General features: G+C 39.2%; 2 protein-coding genes across 2 annotated transcripts; one reads left to right on the top strand and one right to left on the bottom strand.

Moving 5' to 3' along the window:
* Positions 1-1277: 1277 nt before the first annotated feature.
* Positions 1278-7322, bottom strand: LOC146459108 (proton-coupled zinc antiporter SLC30A1-like). Its single transcript, XM_085090053.1, has 4 exons — positions 7197-7322; positions 6217-6952; positions 4016-4420; positions 1278-3454 (listed from the first exon to the last, which is right to left on the bottom strand). The coding sequence occupies exons 2-4, from the start codon at positions 6842-6844 to the stop codon at positions 3177-3179; spliced, it is 1311 nt and encodes a 436-aa protein (XP_084946179.1). The 5' UTR covers positions 6845-6952; positions 7197-7322; the 3' UTR covers positions 1278-3176.
* A 118-nt stretch (positions 7323-7440) lies between these two features.
* LOC146459107 (protein O-glucosyltransferase 1-like) lies at positions 7441-19633 on the top strand. Its single transcript, XM_085090054.1, has 11 exons — positions 7441-7634; positions 9660-9891; positions 10521-10608; positions 10815-10859; positions 11748-11869; positions 12643-12702; positions 14370-14469; positions 15905-15963; positions 17111-17278; positions 17904-17960; positions 18882-19633. The coding sequence occupies exons 1-11, from the start codon at positions 7493-7495 to the stop codon at positions 19015-19017; spliced, it is 1209 nt and encodes a 402-aa protein (XP_084946180.1). The 5' UTR covers positions 7441-7492; the 3' UTR covers positions 19018-19633.
* The last annotated feature ends 56 nt before the right edge of the window (positions 19634-19689 follow it).

Here is a 19689-nt window from a genome sequence, read left to right as displayed (position 1 = left end):
AAAGTTCATAGAAGCACGCCATGTGCAGCTACGTCATGCAAATTCGTGTCCCCGATAGTCCGGGGCTACTGGATTTTGCGATCGGGCCAGTGGATTCTGACCATCACTTGCCCGGCAAGTGAAGTTTTTTTGGGAATTAAAATTACAAAATTACTGTAGGGCAAGCCGATCTCACAAAGGGAAATATGTTCAACAAAGTATCGCATTACATTTCATGCCCGACATAAATGCGTGAAATTTTTCCTTTGGAGTTCAGTCCACGCAATCGTCAAGTAAAAATAATGAAGTATGACAAGCTCTTGCTAAATAAGAATTATTTATCGACCGCGTCCTTTTGCTTTCCCATAAATTACCAGTTGTAAATTTCGAAAATGAAACATTTTTTCCCTTTGAAACCTCTATGAAAGCTGACAAGATTTTAAAGTGTTCATTTGCATAATTTTGTTTACGACGTCAATGATGCGTGACATGGCACGTTCCACTTTCGCGTGAAAACTGACAAATTAAATTATTTTTTAATTAAATTATTTCTAAATTAAATTATTTTTAATTCTTGAGAGAAACCGCACTTCGTAGAAAAAACGAAAAAATCCTATAACTTTGCTCAGATTCAACGAAAAATCTCCATTCTTACACTAAAATGATTGTCAAATTATTCTCTACAGAATGAATGAGAGAATTCTGACGCGTCGTGAAACAAATTTTCACTTTTTTTTTTTTCACTAATTGAGTTTACGACCCCGGACTTTCTGAAAAACTGAAAAAACTTGAAACTTTGCTCAGATTGAACGAAAAATCTCCATTCTTGCACTAAATGATCGTCAAATTATTCTCTACATATTGAATAAGAATTTCCTGATGCGCCATGAACAACAAATGTTCGCGTGTTTTTTTCCACTAATTGAATTTAAAACTCATTCACTGCGCACGCCCGAAAGTTAACGACAAAACCGACTGATCGACTGATCGACCGACCAAGTCGAGAGTCAGCTATCGCTATAACTCGTTCATTGCGCATGCGCGCATTCACGAGTTAAAAAGACAGTTTAGACGGTGTTTAACAAAACCACGTTCTAAGCCATTTTCAATTTTGCCAACAGCCATATCTAAACATTGTCTACTGCTGAACAGCAACTAGAAGGCTTGTATCCCACTGGCCACACTAGAAAACTATTTATCTACTTAACACAAACCACTTATAAACAGATTTGGAGGCTCACGGATTGTCTTAAACCGCGCCCTAAGTTAGACTTTGTTTAAATAACTGGCCCATAATATTAGGTCCATCAACAAATTTAATCAAAGTTTCACAGCTACTATTTAAGACTTCAGTATGAAACCAAGGTTAGACTGTGACAAATCAACAGTATCAATACTACACCAGACTAACGTAATCAGCTACTGAGAGCCCTGACATGGAAGTGTACACAAATTAAGTTACACACATAGGTTACACATCCACTGAATTAAGACATTGCTGTGTAAATAAATATTCAACAAATAACATGAAAACATGGTTTTAAGCCCTGGGCTTATAAATACATTTTTGTAAGAGCTTCTCTCTGGTAGGTGTACCATTATTCTACTCAATTCAACAAAACTATATGTAAAAATAATAGTAAACTATATGTAATGATCAACGTTGTGGGCTCACACCAGCAGTGTCCACCGTCCCCTCCCCCCTCCCACAGGCATTGGGGGGAGGGGGGGCATTCCTTCACTGTCCCAGGGACTTGGCATTAGTATACCCTGGGGTATTTTGACAGCCATTGTGGTTTTCACCTTACAGCACTGTCATTTCCTTTCAATGATAAGTTGATCTACAAAGTCAGTAAATTTGTGATTTACTTTGTCTAAGAAGGATGAAATGGGATGGTACATCCACACAACGAACGGTCACTGGAGCAATACAGAAAAATTAGTCTTTTCGGAGACTTCGTTTGGCCTGAATTAGCTTTGACCAATCAACTTATTGGTTTAGCTGTAACATAGGGCAATTGAACAGCTCCTTACTCCCCACCTGGGCCCAGTTGTTCGAAGCCCAATTAAGCTAACCCTGGATTAACATGAACTACGATTTGAGTTTAATTACTAATCAATGAAGATTCTTCCAAAATTTTTGTCCTTCAGTACTGACATAGACTTTTCTTTACCTTTAGCTTGGCATCAGCCTTTAAAACCATTTTAAATGAGCGAGATGAAAACTTTGATTAACTCTTGATTGTGGATTAGCGTTCAGTTGATCGGCTTTCGAACAACCAGGCCCAGGAAAGGGAGGGGGGAACTTGCTTGTTTGGTTTGTGGGTGGTTAGGGCACTGGTGGAAATAACTGAAACACAACTTCTTAATTGGTAATATTTAACAGTGAATGAATTTTAACTCACTATTGCCTCTTGTCTTCAGAGAAAAAAAATTACAAAGGTAATGATGTCTCTAACAATGATTATCAGTACACACAACAAATTGAACTTGAAAAGCCATTTTGGGCAATTTGTGAGCAAAGTCTTTTTGCTACAAATGTTGGGTATGCCCAGTTGTCAGTTGTGCTATGTGTCACATTCCTGACACATGAAAACAAATTCTACCACATGTTCTCTCGCGAAGAGTAAGAAGATCTGGGTACCAGATTAATTATAACCATCACAATTCATGCTTAAAAGACTGCAAATTGAAGTTTCTCTCCAAATAGCAAGAAAAATGTGTTAAGCTTGTGTTGCAGTATTCTTAAGTACTGGCACTTAGTGTTTTTAACATTTTGCAGTCTTTGCAAAAACAATTAGACTGAATTAGACTGCCAACACATGGTCAAACAGGAAACCCTCTCCCTCTGTTGAGGTAGAATGCTTACGTACTTCACTTTCATTCTCTTAAGGTTACCGTATGCCTTTAGAGGTGCCTCACCTCCAAGCGATGTAGCGTGTCTGGTTTAAAGTGTAGTTACCTAAGCCCCTATATCAAATTAAAGCTTATAGAGCTGGCTATCAAACTATACCAAGAATTTTGAAATAAAATTAATTCTCAAATTTTTCATGACCTCTAAATGCAAGCGTCCGAATCACCTTTTGAAAGCTACAAGTCAAAGCAAATTTTGTTTGTCACTAATTTAATTTGCTTCTCAGGTATACGGTAACCTAAAGGACAACATTGCAGTCTTTGAAAGAAAAAAACATTTTAAATTAGACTGTCGATACACGACTCAACAGGACTACCTCACCATCTGTTAAGGCAGAACGTTTCCGCACTTCACTTTCATTTTCACCAGGACAACATTTTTGTGCTGCACAGTTCTCGTCCTGCCCGCACACCAGAGCACATTGACTGTCTGTTTTGTCCTCACAAACAAATTCTGGCTGAATAGTAGTGGAATGGATGCCTTCATTGTGGAAGAATCTCTTGATTTGGTTGGCAATGCCCATGTACTCATCTGGAGATCGGCATGTTATGTGAGCAGAGGCTGACAAAACAACCAAAATTGTTAATAAATAATAATAATAATAAATGCAGCAATATTGAAACCTGGAAATTAATATTCCATTTATATTGACCTTTGAGAACGACGCCACCCCATGGAATTTTCAATAGGGAACTAAAGCAACAAAGGCAACGGCAACAAAAACATCGCTTGAAAATATAACTTTGCATTACTTCTACTACTCCGCGATTATTCCAATTCCTTCAACGTACACAATGTGGGTGAAATATCCAAGAACTAAATTGATAGGAACGGCGTTCAAGTAATGAAGGAGAATGAAAAATTCACCGTCATGTGCTCACATTCTCCACAAAACCTTGAATCTGGCCATTTCATGTTGTTGTTTTGCTGACTAAACAAAGAAATGTTCAGAAACATACCATGCACGTGCCGAGCAATTTTTTCCGCATTAAACCTATTGTTTTGTGGCATTCTCTTTGCCATCGCCGTTGTCGTTGTTTAAGTTCCCTATTCCCTTCTGTGGGTGGGTAGGGGGGGAGAGGGAGAGGTGAGGGGCATGGCGATCAAAACATCACAACTCACCAATAATCTTATTCCCAGCCAACTGCCAGACATGAAACTCGTGCACACTGAGTACTCCTTCAACGTGATCAAGTAGCCGATCCTGTACCTCCTTGATTTTGATATGTGTGGGGACAGTTTGAAGCAAGATCAGTGACGACTCTCGCAACAGTGGGATAGACGTCTTCAAAATGAGAAGAACCATGAAAATACTCATGCCGGGGTCAACATAAATAGTCCATTTGCCAGAAGCATACTTGATGATCAGAGCACTGATGATAACAATAACAGAACCCAGTGCGTCACCCAGTACGTGCAGATATACTCCTCTCATGTTGAGCTGCGCACTGGACTTGACTTTGATGCGTGATGTGTTAGATTTGGCCACAACTGTTTGGAGCTTCCCATTATCAGCAGTCAGATAAACTGTGAAAAAGAACATGACAGTCACAATTTCATATCCACAATCCTAAGGCTCTTTTAGCCAGTGTTTAGTTGACAGCAGAGACTCCGGGGCACTGGAATTGCCTGTTCCGAAGTTCATAAAGCAGCTGGGCCCTATTCCACACATCGTTCATAGTTCATCATATGAAGAAATGAACCCCATAAAGAGAAAGATCACATAAAATTAGTAAGTTTACCAAGTTTGGTTATGCTTCATGGCATAGCTGTGCTGTGAAGGTCCCCCAAATTCCATACAAAGTCTCTCACTTTTCCAATTTTTGAAAGCCTTCTACTTGGTTGCAATCTAACGACAAAACCTTAAACTTGGTAAACTGACTAATGTTAATGTGATCTCTCTTGTGATGGACTCCAATTTCTGATTAAATGAAAAAAAACTCATCCTCAGTCTCCATTTAAACTCCGGAATGGGCAATTTCATCCCCGCAATATTTCTACAGTAACACAATGCAAGCCATTAAGGAGCAGCCAATCAAAAATTGTAATTTTTTTAACTTTCCCTAGAGTTTTCCCTGGCAACCAACCACAAAAAAAAAAAAAAACAACCACTGACCAAAGAGCCTAAGAACTCTGGGTATGAGATTGTGAAAGTCATAGAGTGCATAAATACAAGAATAAAATTTAAGCTCTTCACTCAGTATATGATATAATTTGGGTTCATCATACTTTTGTTTTTAATGGCCTATGAGACATACTTTAATAGAGTCTTAAAGTGATGATGTCACAAAAACTTATTTATGAATTATGGGATTTGTTAGTATATTCGGAAAGAGCATGATGAAGAATGCCTACTTGGAAAAATCGGCATCTTGTTGCAATTTGGGGGTGAGATATTAGCTCTGTTATGCCCTGGTGTCTCAGTTCCAAATTTGAAGAACTGAGACAAAATTAGAAGGGTTTGTATGGAGTCATCAGGGCAGAACAGAGCTAATATCTTGCCCCCAAATTGCAATAAGATGTTGATTTTTGGCAAGTTGACATTTTTCATCATGCTCTTTCTGAATATACTAACAAATTCCATTATTTCAAAAATTCAAATATTCGTGATGTCACACTTTAGAACTCTATTATAAAAAAAACTACAGTTTCAGCTGAACTTCCAGCCCATCCCGTCACCTAATTATAATAATAAAAACGCCACCACTGAATTTGAATATGTCGCCAAGAGTATTGCTGCACAATAAAAAGGACACAGGGTCATGATGTCAAACAATACCGCTCCCTCAATACAAAGACAATAAAAGATTGCTTATTTACAAAACAAAATAGCCGCATTTAGACACTGAAGATTCAGCTGCATTCAAAATAACATGGAAATTATCATGTTTGAATAAAACCTATACTTGATATGTGGTCCAGTTTGAGTCCTCTAACACTAAATAATTCCATCAAAAGCTCAACGACAATGTTGCTGCTATCAGATGTTAGGGACATGGTTGGGTGGTTTGTGTGAGACAATGAAATCAAGGTTACGTGATAATATCACAGACTCCAAAAGCATCTGAGAAGATAGAATACTGCATATTTTCATAGCCTCATGCAAACACTCATATAATATGATGATAAGAAATTAATCCAATAAGCTTACTTGACATCAGGCTTATAAAGTGACATTTATTATTATTATTATTATTATAGTTTCGAAAATGAACATTTTGAGAAAAACGATGGATGCAAAGGAAACAAAGTCTTTGTAAATATTGTGAACGAAAACGAAAAACAAAAATTCCTTAAATAACTGCCTTCCTCCCTGTACATACCTTCAGGCATTGCTGAATTGGAAACTTCACTGATCATTACACTTTCCTCCTCCGATCCCGAATGGCTGGATTTCCGGTCAATGCCATTTGCTCCGTTCTGATCTTGAAGCAAATCGTTCAGTTTAGATTTCCCATTTTCCTTTCCATGACTGTGTCCGTGATCTCCTCCACCATGACTATGCCCGTGACCGTGACGATGAAACAAAATCAATCCGATGACATTCACAACCAAACCTATGGCCCCTACTATAAGAACCAAGACTGGGTTTGTGATTTCTTCGGGTTCCGCGATTCGCTTTAGCGACTCGACCAGAATCGAAAAGCAAAGAGCTATTAAAAACACAGCATTAACCAAAGCGCCTAACACTTCAGCTCTTTGCCAACCAAAAGTGTTTCTCTCCGTTCTCTGGTTGCGCTTGGAGTACCTCAAGGCAAAAAATCCGATTGTCAACGACATTATGTCCGATAACATGTGAAAAGAATCGGCAACGAGGGCCATCGAGTTTGTGGCATAACCAACGATGATTTCAACAAGAAAAAAAGAACTGGTCATGAACAGCATGGATAAGACGCTCCCTGTCTTTCCACAAAATGCTTTTCTTAGCCTTTTTCGCCTTGGTTCCGCCATTTTGGTCAGCTCTTAATAAATAAGTTTCTTACTTAAAATAAATCAGAAAACAAAATTATTAGCTGTGTAAGGAACGATCCAATCTTCCAGCTTGTAGCGATGCTGCTTCTGGAATAAAAAGTGATAGAAATTCCGTTATATTTATATTCGATGAAACCAGCTGTAATGCACTATTTCCGAAACTGAAAATTCACGAGTTTTATCACGAGTCTCACGAGGACGATGACGGAAGCCAGACATCATGCGGCTTTCCGCGGTTTTTATTTTTCTCATCCTCGTATTTGAAAACAAAACTGCAGCTATTGTTATGCTTCGTAATCACAAATAATGTCAGAAATCTTTCAATAAATACCTGCATGGGATTAAACAACAGCCAATGTCCAGTACTCTTCATTTATGGACAAAAAACTTCAATACAAAGAAATTCCGTCAACATCAGTTGACCGCGCCCGCGATTTTCGTATTTCCGTCCTGAGTGCATCGTAAAAACGACCAGCAAGGCAGCATTCGTAAGCATCTCTGATTGGCTAATAAAAATCGGAGAAGTTCGGATTTTCCGATTTGTTACTGACGAGGGACAATCAGCGGTTACTGCAAATTGTACAGTACGTACATCATGTAATTTGTTCTGGCTGTGTCTTTCCCACAATGGATATTGTAACTCACGCAATATTTCTTTCATTATTTCTTTCTCACATCCATTTTGCTAATTCACGTGAAGATTGCTCAAAAGATGGTTCCTGTGAAGGAGAACAAGAAAAACTCGGCAAAGAAAAGTACCTTCCTAAAGGTTGGGTATAATTATTAACATTTTGTTTTGTTATTGAAATACACATAGGCCCTTCTCCAACTGAAGTTCTGAGCTGAAACACTTCAGAACAAGTTCTGTTATCGAATATGAAATATGCAGCTTAAATCAAGCAGATTCGTAAGTCAAATCTATGCCCTGTAATAAACTTAAAGTCCTGGAAAGGTTTCTTTTGATCAAGACGTATGGATATCTTTTCAATTAATTAACATATTTTATTGTTTTTTATGTAATGCAGGACCAAACTTGACTGTTTAATTAACGAAATGCTGTATATGAAACAATTTATACCGCGTTTGAATGTGCAAACAGATTCAATCCATGCTATAGTCTTTGTCTAGCTCAGCTTCTTTTATGTAAATTTACACGACTTGAACTCCCTTTAAACTCGTTCAAAATGATTAGAAAAAACTCTCAGAAACAGTTTGCTGAAGATTAACATAATAAATAAGTGTGCAAAGTCACACACACAGTTTGGCTCAAACTGAGTCTGATTTGGCGTTAAAAGATGGTGTCAATTCTCTAATAAGCAATATTTCATGGACTTTTCTGACTTAGATCTTTAAGTCACTGTTTTGTATTAAGTCTCCTGGCAGGTCTATTTTAACTGTGCAAACAACTGTAAGACTTAAGCCTGCCATTCAACCTGTTTTTCTTAGCAGCAAGATCCAACAGGAGCTTAAAGTACAAGAGAAAAACTGCCTATTTTAAACCAGCAGTATGTAGTTTGTAAATTTTAATATGACTTGTGCACTGCAGGTGTATTTCTTGGACGCTATATATAACCACCATCTTGAATTTTAAAAGCAGAAGAGTGCCACCTTTTCCCAGCTCCCTACGATTTTACAAACCTAACATGGCAGCTACGATTAACCAAGATTCTGGCACTCGTATACCCCCTGGACACACCTGCGCTGCAGACTATATTTTCTTCAGTGCCATCCTCATTATATAACATTGCCTTTCTTTACCCATGTGTATAAATGGGGGTGGTGGATAATACTCTTCTTATACTGCAGAACAAGCATTATTTTTGCATTTTTCAGGTGAGTGGAGGTAAGCACGAGGGGAGCGCAGAGCGCGAGTCAAGTTTGAAGGGAGGGGTTGTGAAAAAAATATTTTTGGCGCCCCTGTTGTCGCACATGACTCGCGCTTTGCGCTTGCCTGAAAACCCCCGCCCAAAATACTGCCTGTTCTGCAGGCTATACTCTTCCTGGATGGGGGAGTATTACAAGTACCCCATCTATGGGAGAGTAATAATACTCTTATCTCAGCCCTATCAAACTATTTTGTAGTAGGTGGACAACATAGTGAGTGTTGTAGACAGAAAGAGCTAAGTCTAGATCAGAGGGGGTCTTGTGATAAATTAGTCTGTACTAAGCAACAAATAATCAAATAAATTTTATTTGATGATTTGTTGCCTAGTACAGACTTATTTTCCCCAAGACCCCCGCTGGACTTTTGTAAACTACAAGAGCAATAATAATAATTAATGTTGTTGTAGTTTGTAGCCTGACTACCAATTTCTAAGGTCTAACATTTTAGGGGGTGTTTACATGATACCGGCGCAACTTTCATTCCGGTACGAGTTCACTCCAGTTCCCTCTTGTGGCTCTGTATTCGTTTACATGATACCAGCACAAAATCTCATAAGGGAGTGAGTCATACCGGTGCGAGTTCACCCCGGTTACTGTACCGGAGCAAGATTTTCATTCGGGTACCAAAACTTATTTCTATGTCACGTAAACGTGGTACAGCTGTTTGCTCCAGCATGAAATCACTCTTTCGGGAGTCTGGAATGGGTAGCGCATGTGCAGTCTTCAATATCCAATTCAAAATGGCGTCACAATCATGTCAATCGACATGAAGTGTCCCTTCATGTAAACACGGTATGAAATCACAATATCATACCGGTATCAACTTGCACCAGTGCGAGTTTTCACATGTAAACACCCCCTTACTAAATGCTAATTTTCAAATGTTTATTAACATGTTGTTACATTTAAGAATCATGGAAAACCTATCTTGACAAAATAAAGAAGGCCACAGCTCAGTATGAAGATTGCTCAAACAAAAAGTGCGCATGTTACAGTGATGTCATAGATGACGATTTAAGAATTTGGAAAGACAAAGGAGGTATAACCAGGAGTGAATTTGATGAAGCTGCCGGGCGTGGAGTACATTATCAAATTATTGACCACAGATTGTACAGAGACACTGATTGCATGTTCCCATTCAGGTTTGTGTTGCCTTTTTCCCCAGGGGGAGGGGGTACTCCAAGCAATTCTTGGTGGGGTGTGAGGGCTCAGCTCTTCAAACCCAGACACTATTTCAGACCAAAATATGGAATCTTCTGGTATCTTTTTTCAGACATGGCTTCCAAAATTCACACCCATTTTCAGGCCTGGGGCCCATTTCTCGAAAGTCCCGGTAACTTATCGGGCCCGATAAGTATATTTTCAAATGTTTTTTCGCTGATTACACAGTGATTAGAGGCATGGCACTTGGCCAATGTTTTCATAGAGTTATAAGATTTACAAATTTAGTGTTCAAAGCTAACAAAAATTGACTTTTGTTAAAAACTTTTATCAACAAAAGCACTTACCAGGCCCGGTAAGTTACCGCAACTTTCGAGAAACGGGCCCCTGGTCTCTAGAATCCCTACCTGTTTCTGTTAAATCCATACCCATTTTCAGTTTTTCAGACCAAAATGGTTAAAATCTATACCCAGTCCCTATTTCATACCAAAATGTCAATAAAAAAAACTTTGTTTAAATTATTTCAAAAATACTGGTCATGTGTGATGTAGGTTGACTGTTATATTGTTATAATTTTTTGATCAATTTTAAAACTGTTTGTCATCATCAGGTGTAAAGGGGTGGAGCATTTTATTTTGAAGATGATTGACAAACTGCCAGACATGGAAATGAGGATTAACGTCAGGGACTATCCACAGGTATATACTGTAAAACATATCTTGAGTGGTTCATTGAACAGTGTCAGAGCTTATACTGCTAGCTAACATGAGCTGAATTTGTCCTTGTGCCAGTAGATCCATACACTGTTATAATTATAATAGTTTATTGTGCAAGAGTCTGTTACATGTTTATGTTGCCATTTGATGTTAATCTGTTGACTAACATATTTGTTTTACTCTCTCAGATACCCAAGTGGTCAAAGCCTTTACCTATTTTTTCTTTCAGTAAGGTATGGACACTACATATTAGGGGTGTCTAAAATAAGTTGAACCCTTGAAAAATCCAGAATCTAGCAAAGTTTAGACAGTCTTAGAATCTGGTAGTTTGTAGACATCAGGTGCCAGATTCAAAAGCCCTTCTAAGTTAAAATATATCCTGAGTATTCTAAACAATTATCTATTGTTATGGCAACAAAAGATTAAAGTTAAACAATACTTAGGATGCATCTTAATAAAGAGTGCGTTATGAATCCAGCCCTTGGTCTTGAAAGCCCATTTTCTAAACTTGTAAACTTGCCACAGGTCAATATTTACGGTGAATTTATCAGGTTACAGCTTGTACAGTCTAATTCTTAGGTTAAACTCATCGTCAATAGATGAGCTTGGAGAAGGTGCCTAAGAGAAGGTGGCACTGTGCAAGAAACGAGCAAAGCATGCAGGTATCCATGGCAACCCTGAGAGCGGCAACCACCCAGGCACCGTCACACTGAAAGAATCAGTGGAGATACTTACCAATCCACATACTTACCCTGACCAAAAGAAGGGAGGGGGGGACAGGGAGCAAAAGCACGCCACGAGCAGATTCACTGATCGATGCAGAATGCACGCCCTCACACATCTGGAAAGCATCACATATCATGCCCTGCAAAACCCGTATGTGATCCAGAACGCGCATGCCCGGCCAAATACCGCAGGACAGCATTGGCTCGAGTCTAACTTAGCCTAAATTACATTTAGCCAAATTTAACCTGGGTCTGAGCCTCGGTGTGTCTCAGAATTACCATTCAATATCCTTCCCATTCTAAAGGTGCCCTAAACATGTATTTTTCAATTCATTAAGTCTTGTAAAACTGCACCAGCATATTAATAGTATTTTGTGCATGCCTTTATCTCTTTAGACAGCTAATGAGTATGACATCATGTATCCTGCATGGACGTTCTGGGAGGGGGGGCCAGCAGTGTGGCCAATTTACCCCACAGGATTGGGGAGGTGGGACTTGATGAGAGAAGAGATTGACAAGTGAGTACTCGCACCTTGTATATTCCGTATTGCATAAGCTTTTCTTAGATTTATTCCAGGTGGTGGGAGGTAATGGCGTACTTAGGTATCTTAGTGATAAAGAGGCAAAAGCCCTTGTTTGGGGTGAAATCAGTGACTGGGGACTCTTTGGTGATTAGATTTTTTTTTTTTGGGGGGGGGGGGGGGTGGTAGGGCAAAAGATTTGGTTTTGGACTTTTTTAGGGTTTTTGATGTAGAAGAATGGCCATTTTGAGGTTATGGTACATATGTTGTTATTTTTAGGCTCTTAATATCTGGCTATCCTCAATGCAGACAGTTTTCAGTCTAAAGGTGGCCGAACACAGTTTGCGCGCACTTCTCAGATTCTGTTAGTGATGCTATTAAGCGCGCTAGGGTTGTGGTAAGCAAATACTATCGATCCCTTGATTTTATACCAAATGGATCCCTAAGATGAGTGTTGCTCCTAAAATAACTCAGTTTCTCAGTCTGGATGGTTAATAGCTTACTGCATTGCCATGGCAATGGCACCTTACTCAACAAGAATTGTCAAAATTCATTCCTTCTTAGTTTATCTTGTACCATGCTAATTTCAGGTACTCAGAAGTACGTAGTTTTCAAATAATGTTTACTAACACCTGTGTACTGGAAAACTGTGTTCGGCCACCTTAATAGTTGGTGTCTTGACAGTCTTTTAGTATATATAATGAGTCACATTTACCTGTGTATTATTTTACAAATAATGTACAGTACTAGATAGACATTTTCCCGTACAGGAAAGCTAAAAAGTGGCCATGGGATAAGAAACAGCCAAAGGCATTTTTCAGAGGATCAAGGTAAGTTAAAATAACTCTATCAGCTACCTTTCATCACCCTTGGCTGTGAGTGGCCTTTGCAGTGGAACATCATTGTAAGATCAGTTATGCATCAGTCAATTCCAACAGTGCCCATCCCCCCCCCCCCCCCCCCCACCAGGCCGACCCCCAGGAATTAGGACTTTTTGAAAATAAACTGACAAATGCCCTACCGCCGGGACAAAATAGTTGTTCAAATGCCCCGGGGTGGTGGCTCAAACATGTCAAAAATGTTTCATTTTCTTGTTTCTCGTCTTACTTTCAGTAAAATCTAAGCTAATTCAGGCCAAATTAAGTCCTAGCTGGGTCTTGCTTCCCATAGTTAGTGCAAAAACAGGTCATTCTACAGCTCTAGCGTCCCATTTTATGTCCTATCTAGACGTATACTTACTGTATTTGCCGATGAATTTGTCATAAAGGAAGCGACAATGCTGTAGGGTGAAAAAAGTGAGATGGTCAAATGCCCTGGGGTAATTGGGTGGAAGGCTAATGCCCGACCCGGGATGGACAGGGTGGAAAAATGCCCCACTATTGCCCGGGGAGGGATGGGCACGGCTGGAATTGACTGATGCATTATGTCGTTGTTGTTGGTTGGTTTGTTCTTTTTATTTAATAGTTTTTTGCTTGTGTATACTGGAACTAGGAATTTTATTGCCTCCGTAGCAAGCGCTTCCGTCGGGTTTTGTGCCTTCTTTAGCTATTTTTCTATTGCTGTTGCGTGAAAAAAAATTCTTTTTGGTTGGGTGGTACTCAATCACGTGGTGGCTCATTCGCAAGGCACGCTTGTTCGCTGTGTGAACACGCGGAAATTGGGACAGAGGAAATTATAACATAGTGCGCGTGCTTCCCTATCTAATTTCTATTGGCGTCATCAGGGTACATTTCTCAATATACGCACGGCCGTGCGTCCACAAAATGACGTGTGCAACTTGTAGACAAACTCGGGTTGCCGTCGCTTAGTTTTAGGCTGTACAAACTAATTCAAAGAAGCAAATTTTCATTGACAATTTCAGATGTAACTTTCTCGTTCAGACCATACCATTGTGGCGTGTTTGTAAACAGCTGATAAGAACCTTGTTTTTCGGTACAGTGCATTTAGAGAATTTTGTAATCAATCACAAATGAATTCTGTTTTCCGCGTACCACTTTTGGATACTTTGTTGTCACTATGTTATAAAAGAAAAAAAATCATCCCAATATTCACGCGGTCAAAGGCGAAAATTGCACAAAACCCGATGGAAACGCTTGGAAATGTTACTATTATTCTAGCCAGTGTGTAGATGGGATTTACAGGATTTACAGGTTTGGGTAATCCTCAAAGTCAGAAATTTTCTTGCGTGAAACGGCAAGGAAATCCTTGAAAATATGATGAAAATCTGTAACCTCGTGTATTCTGACAAGTGACTGAAATTATACAGCACTTACACACTTCTGCAGGCCGGAGAACTGCACTTTGAAGTCCTGCATGAGCCTTCAGAAGTCCGTGAAAATTCTTTTTGGGAAAGAGTACAAAGCCTGTATATAGGAGATACAAGTTTTCTTGTTATACATTATCAAGGTCAATATTTAACTGTCGAAATAAAAATTATGGACGGAGGTTTCTGTAAGCATCGGTTTCTCGATATTTTTCTATGCCTTGATCTTTACAGAACATCAGCCGAGCGGGATCCATTGGTTTTGTTGTCTCGCGCACAGCCCGAGCTAGCTGATGCACAGTACACCAAGAACCAGGCATGGAAATCTGATGCTGTAAGAAAGATTTTTGTGTGTCGCTTTGAATAGCCAAATAACGTAGTTAAATTGATGGAAACGTCAAAATAACGGTTCAGTTTTGTTAACATTAACCCTACTAGTGCACAGAGACTAGTGTAAAGTATGTTTGGCTCTGGATGGCTGGGGTGGAAATGGATTGCAATTTGTGAAAGATTGGCCTTTTTTTTTTTTTTTTTTTTCAAGTTGTTCCTGTCAGGGGCACCCAACGGATCGTTTCGGTAAATTGTCTGTTCGGAAGGTCCTTAATTCCCCTACAATTTTCTGAGGGAATTTTCACCTCGAACTTTCGTGATATGGAAAATTTAAGCCCTAGTGTTTTCAGATTGATAAAAGTGTCGTTTCGGGTACCGAAAAAAGGTCAGCTAAGATTTTCGGAAAGGAAATAAGACCTAAGGTTTTCGGGAAATGGACAAGAATGCCCTAGTAATTTCGAAATGACTGAAGTTCCCCTAGAATGACCGAACAGATAAAAATATTATAGCGCGGCCTAAAATGAACCTACAGAGCTTTAAAGACACTCCAGATAGCCTAAAATAGCGTTTCAAAGGATTTGAGAGAAAACTGTCGTTGGGTGCCCCTGTCCTGTGGCGATGATTGTAGAAAATTCGCTAAAACTGTTTACAGTTTGTTCCTTTCTTGGAGAAATCCCTTTATCTTTTCTTCATTGTGTTTTAACAGCAATTTCATGCTACGAAAAAAGGTTTTTTGTGAAATATTTGAGCAGTTTAGACCAAAATACAGGCGTGCATTTCTCAAATCTCTTGAAAACATTCGGGACCTAAAACTTATCTTAGATGCGCGATATTCATTGCAAGTATTTCAAGTTTTAATACTTTTGAAACGTAAAACGTTGAAAACGTTACAAAATTAAGGAAGACATTGGCTAATTTGTACTAAAAACTACGTTTCCGACACCGGTCGATAATAAACGGATTTGAAAGACACCATTCGGCTTCGAAATTTCTTCGGGAAGTTTTTAGAAACGGAGCCCAGGGGTGCTTACCATTTACATGGAAAACCCGGAAATTCCAGTTGGAAAATCAAATGGTACGCATCATTTCATTTGGAGTACTTCTGAAATATGGGCTTCTGGTCAAAGTGATGCATTTTTATTACTCCTTTTGGGATTTACAGCTCATGTTCATACCTTTTGCATGTTGTCCTTAAGACAAGCTAAATCATTTTGTATTTATGTGTACAATTTCCATCCGGGTGGTTTGCGTAAATGGTAAGCACCCCAGGTTTGCTCGAGTGGGGTCGAACAATTTCATACTTTGAGGGATAAGGTTCGGGGGATCTTCGTAAGCCCTCGTGTTTGGCCGAACTCTTAGAGCTCGGGAAAAATTACTTTGAAAACCTTGTTGAGAGATGTTTTTGTCTTCTCTGTTTCTCTTGCTCTTTTATCATCCAGGACACATTACATGCTCCTCCGGCCAAGGAGATCAAGCTTGAAGATCATTGTGAATACAGGTTTTAATTCCGTATTCAAAACCCATTAATAATTCATAAGCCCATTGACCAATCAAATGGTCGATAATACATCACGTGCAGTGACTTTGTATCGATAAACCTCCTCCTTATTAGTATGCAGTGTTTTTTCAGCTGATGAAACACTCCTCACTAGTATGCGGTGTTTTTCTCGTATGCTAATTTCCAACGTTCACAAAAGCATCATTGTTATGAACTCTCTTGACACACGATTTTCCAGGAATGTTTTTGAAGCCGTTCAAAAAACTCACAGTACGTGTTTTATCGGGTCTGAAACCACTCGGCTGCTCCTCGTGGTTTTAAATCCGATAAAACACTTCTGCTCGTTTTTTAAACATTCACGGTTAAAGACATGCTTTAATAGACCCTGTTAAAACAATGCGTTTTGTTTTGAAACACGTCCCTTTTACATTGATGTTCGCCTATACTGCCAACACTAAAAGTATAAAAAAGCCGATCAAACGTAAACACAGAGACTTTGGTAAACGCATTTAAAAGTGGAGAAATTTACGCGTTTTTTGTTTGGATAGGTAAAAATGGAAACCCTTGGAAACTTTGACGTCATTTTTGACACAAAGCATAAATGTAGTATGTCAGTGTTTTTCAACGAAAATCACGTCTAAGTATGGATAGGCGAAGGCGATACAAGAACGCTACACTGTGGATGAAAGTACTTTGCAACGTTTTCTGTCAAAAGAGAAGGGATACTTTTTACAATGCATTTCCGTTGACATAGGCTGCGAACGCAGACGTATTTCCGGCCGTCGCTTCTCTCTGCCGCTACCGTTGACAGGGTTTCAGGAGAGTCTTTCTCAAACTCATTAATAATTCAACAGCCAAAGACAAAAATCATGCACCGTGACGTGTTTGGAAATCTGGTGAAAAACTCCTCGTTTTTGCATCCTTAATTTCCCCTTCAAAATCAGTTTGTTTGAGAAGTTATATCAAACACTCGTTACAGTGTTTCAGTTTTTCGTCAAAAAATACTCCGGTACGCGTCGTATTTTCAACTCTCTTCTCGGTGTTTGATATATGATGAAACACTGTGTCTCGTGTTTGATATATTACATCGAAATCAGACTGGCATTGAAACAAACGCTCTCCTTTTTATGCTGTTTTTGTTTTACAGATACCTGTTCAACTTTCGAGGCGTAGCAGCGAGTTTCAGATTGAAGCATCTATTTTTGTGCAAGTCGTTAGTATTCCACGTTGGAGACGAGTGGCTTGAATTTTTTTACCGTGCTCTCAAACCCTGGGTCCATTACATACCGGTTGAAACGGACCTCAAGAATGTTAGGTGAGTGAAGAGTACTGTTTTCTGATGACTTGTGGATAACACTTAATGTATGGTCCCGAGGGAAACAGTTATTTTTTCCCGAGAGTCCTGTTATATATTTAGACTTTCCCTTCAACAATCACAGCAAAACAAACAAACAACTGTGAGGGCAACAACTGCGGAATTGTATCCCGGTCGGGATATATTTGTATTTGAGCAGGGGCACGTGACCAAGAATCAGCCAATAACAGTGCTCGTTTTGTTGAGTGAAAGTCTAGGTATATTATTGTCCTATGCGTCAGCAAACGGCCGAGTTTTGCCTGGTTTCTATAGCGTGAAACAACTGGGGATTTTCCTGCGTCCCGTGGTTTCACTTGAGTTTTGGACATTCTATGGTCTATAAGAGTATAGACCATAAAAAAACTGCCGTCGATTTGTTCAGTAGCAAGCGACTCATTACACAAGAGGAAATACTGAGGACATTGCTAAAATTTTGCGTCATCGCGAGCTAGTGGCATTGTGATTTGAATTGGCACGCCCATGCAAATGTTTATGCTCCTACTTTACGCATTGCGGGAATTATACCATCCCAAACCTCACATGAAACTGAATTCTACCTGCTTTTACTGTTATGTTTGATTTTTAGGGACCTCATAGAATTCGCCAAAGCAAATGATGATGTTTCAAGAGCTATGGCTGAGAGGTTTGTGTAAATTAACCCTTTAAGCCCTAACGGTGATCAGCATCAAATTTCTCCTTGTTATATCAATGCTTATTCAACCCCTGAGGTTATGAGAATTAAGGACATGATCATCCAGGGTGAATTTTCTTGATAATTTAATAACTTCTCCACAGTACTTTTATTAGAAAAGTATGGGGACAAGATAGGAGAATTTGTTCTTTGATATTAGGGGTTAAAGGGTTAAAGACCAGTGATATCCCTATATAGGCATCCTGGTCACATATGTACTGATCTTATTGCTGACAGAAATGCTAAGTTTTGAGGCTCAAATGACCGAACACAGCCTCGGGTCGCCAGAAAAAATAGATCGCTTTCGCGTGTGCAGTCCACCACAATGACACTCAGCATTTTGATGGGTTCGCCAATAGCCAATTAAAAACCAGGGTGGTGAGGCATTTGTGTCAAAAGAAACAATGCGATCGCATAGACCAGGGGTCGTACATAAGCTTCTTCCCAGGACTTTTCCCTTGTAAATTAGGAGGGGCCTGGGAACGAGGTTGGGGTGGTACTCATGAAACCAACTCAGTGACGGACCATTTTATTTATGAGGGTGGAGGAGGAGGGAAATAATTTCTACCGCTTTTTTAAACGGGACGGAAAGGGTTTTTATGGACTTTTTCACTAGGTTGCAAGAAATGTTTGTACTTTGTAACGCTGCATGTACACTATTTTTATTCCGCAAAAGCTTCATAGGAAAAAGTTTGATAAACGACAACAGTTTTGATTTTTAAAGACATATTTTGACGACTCTTCGTGGGTATAACAATTATGAAATAATACAAAATTTTTCCGTCCCTCAAGTCCAGTGTAGTCTCACACTAACGATCTTCCCGTGGAAATTGTTCCTAGCTCATTTTGTATGTTTTTTATTTCTGTTCTCAGAGGTTACCAGTTTATTAAAGATCACCTTCGCATGCAGGATGTTCAGTGCTACTGGAAAAAATTATTAAAGAAATACGCTAAACTAATTCAGTGGAAACCGACCCGAAACTCAGGATTCCAAGAAATTAAGCCGTAGACTCGCCATAAAACAAAGAATTTGAAAGAATGTTAGTTTAGTTAGGCTACTTTTACAATTGTACTATTTGGGAATTTTTTGCAACGACGACGGCGATGGCAACAAGAACGTCAAAAAAAAAAAAAAAAAAGAAAAAACAATAGGCTTAATAACCAAAACAACAACTCTGCACGTGCATTACACTTTTTGGTACATGTCTTTGCCGTCACTGCACGACTGGGACGCGAAATTTTCTGATGGGATGGGACGTTTTCAGGGGACGTAGACACTTCTTGCGCTCTCTCTAAACTTGGGGGCGATATCCAAGAATTCAACCCCAGGAAATTTTACCTACATTTGGCATTTAAAGCGAGTTGGAATAATCGCGACGACGTTTGAAAAGACACGAATTCATTTTAAGTGACGTTTTTGCTGCCGTCGCCGTCATCGTTGCTAAAGTTCACTATTTATTTGTAAACGCACATTGTTAAAATGAATGTAAAAGCACTCGAGAAAGTCCTCAAAGATGAGCACTTCAAATATGTAAAGTACTTATCAAATGCTTTCGAAAATTAAAAATTCTGCACACCAGCCAAGCGGTTAACACAGCCAGCACTTGGATATAACTCTTACATAATTCTTGGTCCAAACCATTTACTGTGAGTGGAATGTTACTGTTTCTTGTTTGTTTGT

Source organism: Pavona decussata, unplaced genomic scaffold (genome assembly GCF_977016875.1).
Source record: "Pavona decussata unplaced genomic scaffold, jaPavDecu1.1 SCAFFOLD_223, whole genome shotgun sequence".
Lineage (NCBI taxonomy): Eukaryota > Metazoa > Cnidaria > Anthozoa > Scleractinia > Agariciidae > Pavona > Pavona decussata.
This window is presented reverse-complemented; position numbering and strand designations above follow the sequence as displayed.

Bases quoted from the DNA above. Each gene is read 5' to 3' on its own strand.
- LOC146459108 (XM_085090053.1), bottom strand. From the start codon at position 6,844: ATGGCGGAACCAAGGCGAAAAAGGCTAAGAAAAGCATTTTGTGGAAAG. The intron at 4,421-6,216 runs GTATGTACAGGG...TCTTTTTCACAG, and splicing joins CAATTCAGCAATGCCTGAAG to TTTATCTGACTGCTGATAAT. The intron at 3,455-4,015 runs GTGAGTTGTGAT...TTGTTTTGTCAG, and splicing joins GGCTGGGAATAAGATTATTG to CCTCTGCTCACATAACATGC.
- LOC146459107 (XM_085090054.1), top strand. From the start codon at position 7,493: ATGGATATTGTAACTCACGCAATATTTCTTTCATTATTTCTTTCTCAC. The intron at 7,635-9,659 runs GTTGGGTATAAT...GTTACATTTAAG, and splicing joins AGAAAAGTACCTTCCTAAAG to AATCATGGAAAACCTATCTT. The intron at 17,279-17,903 runs GTGAGTGAAGAG...TTTGATTTTTAG, and splicing joins ACGGACCTCAAGAATGTTAG to GGACCTCATAGAATTCGCCA.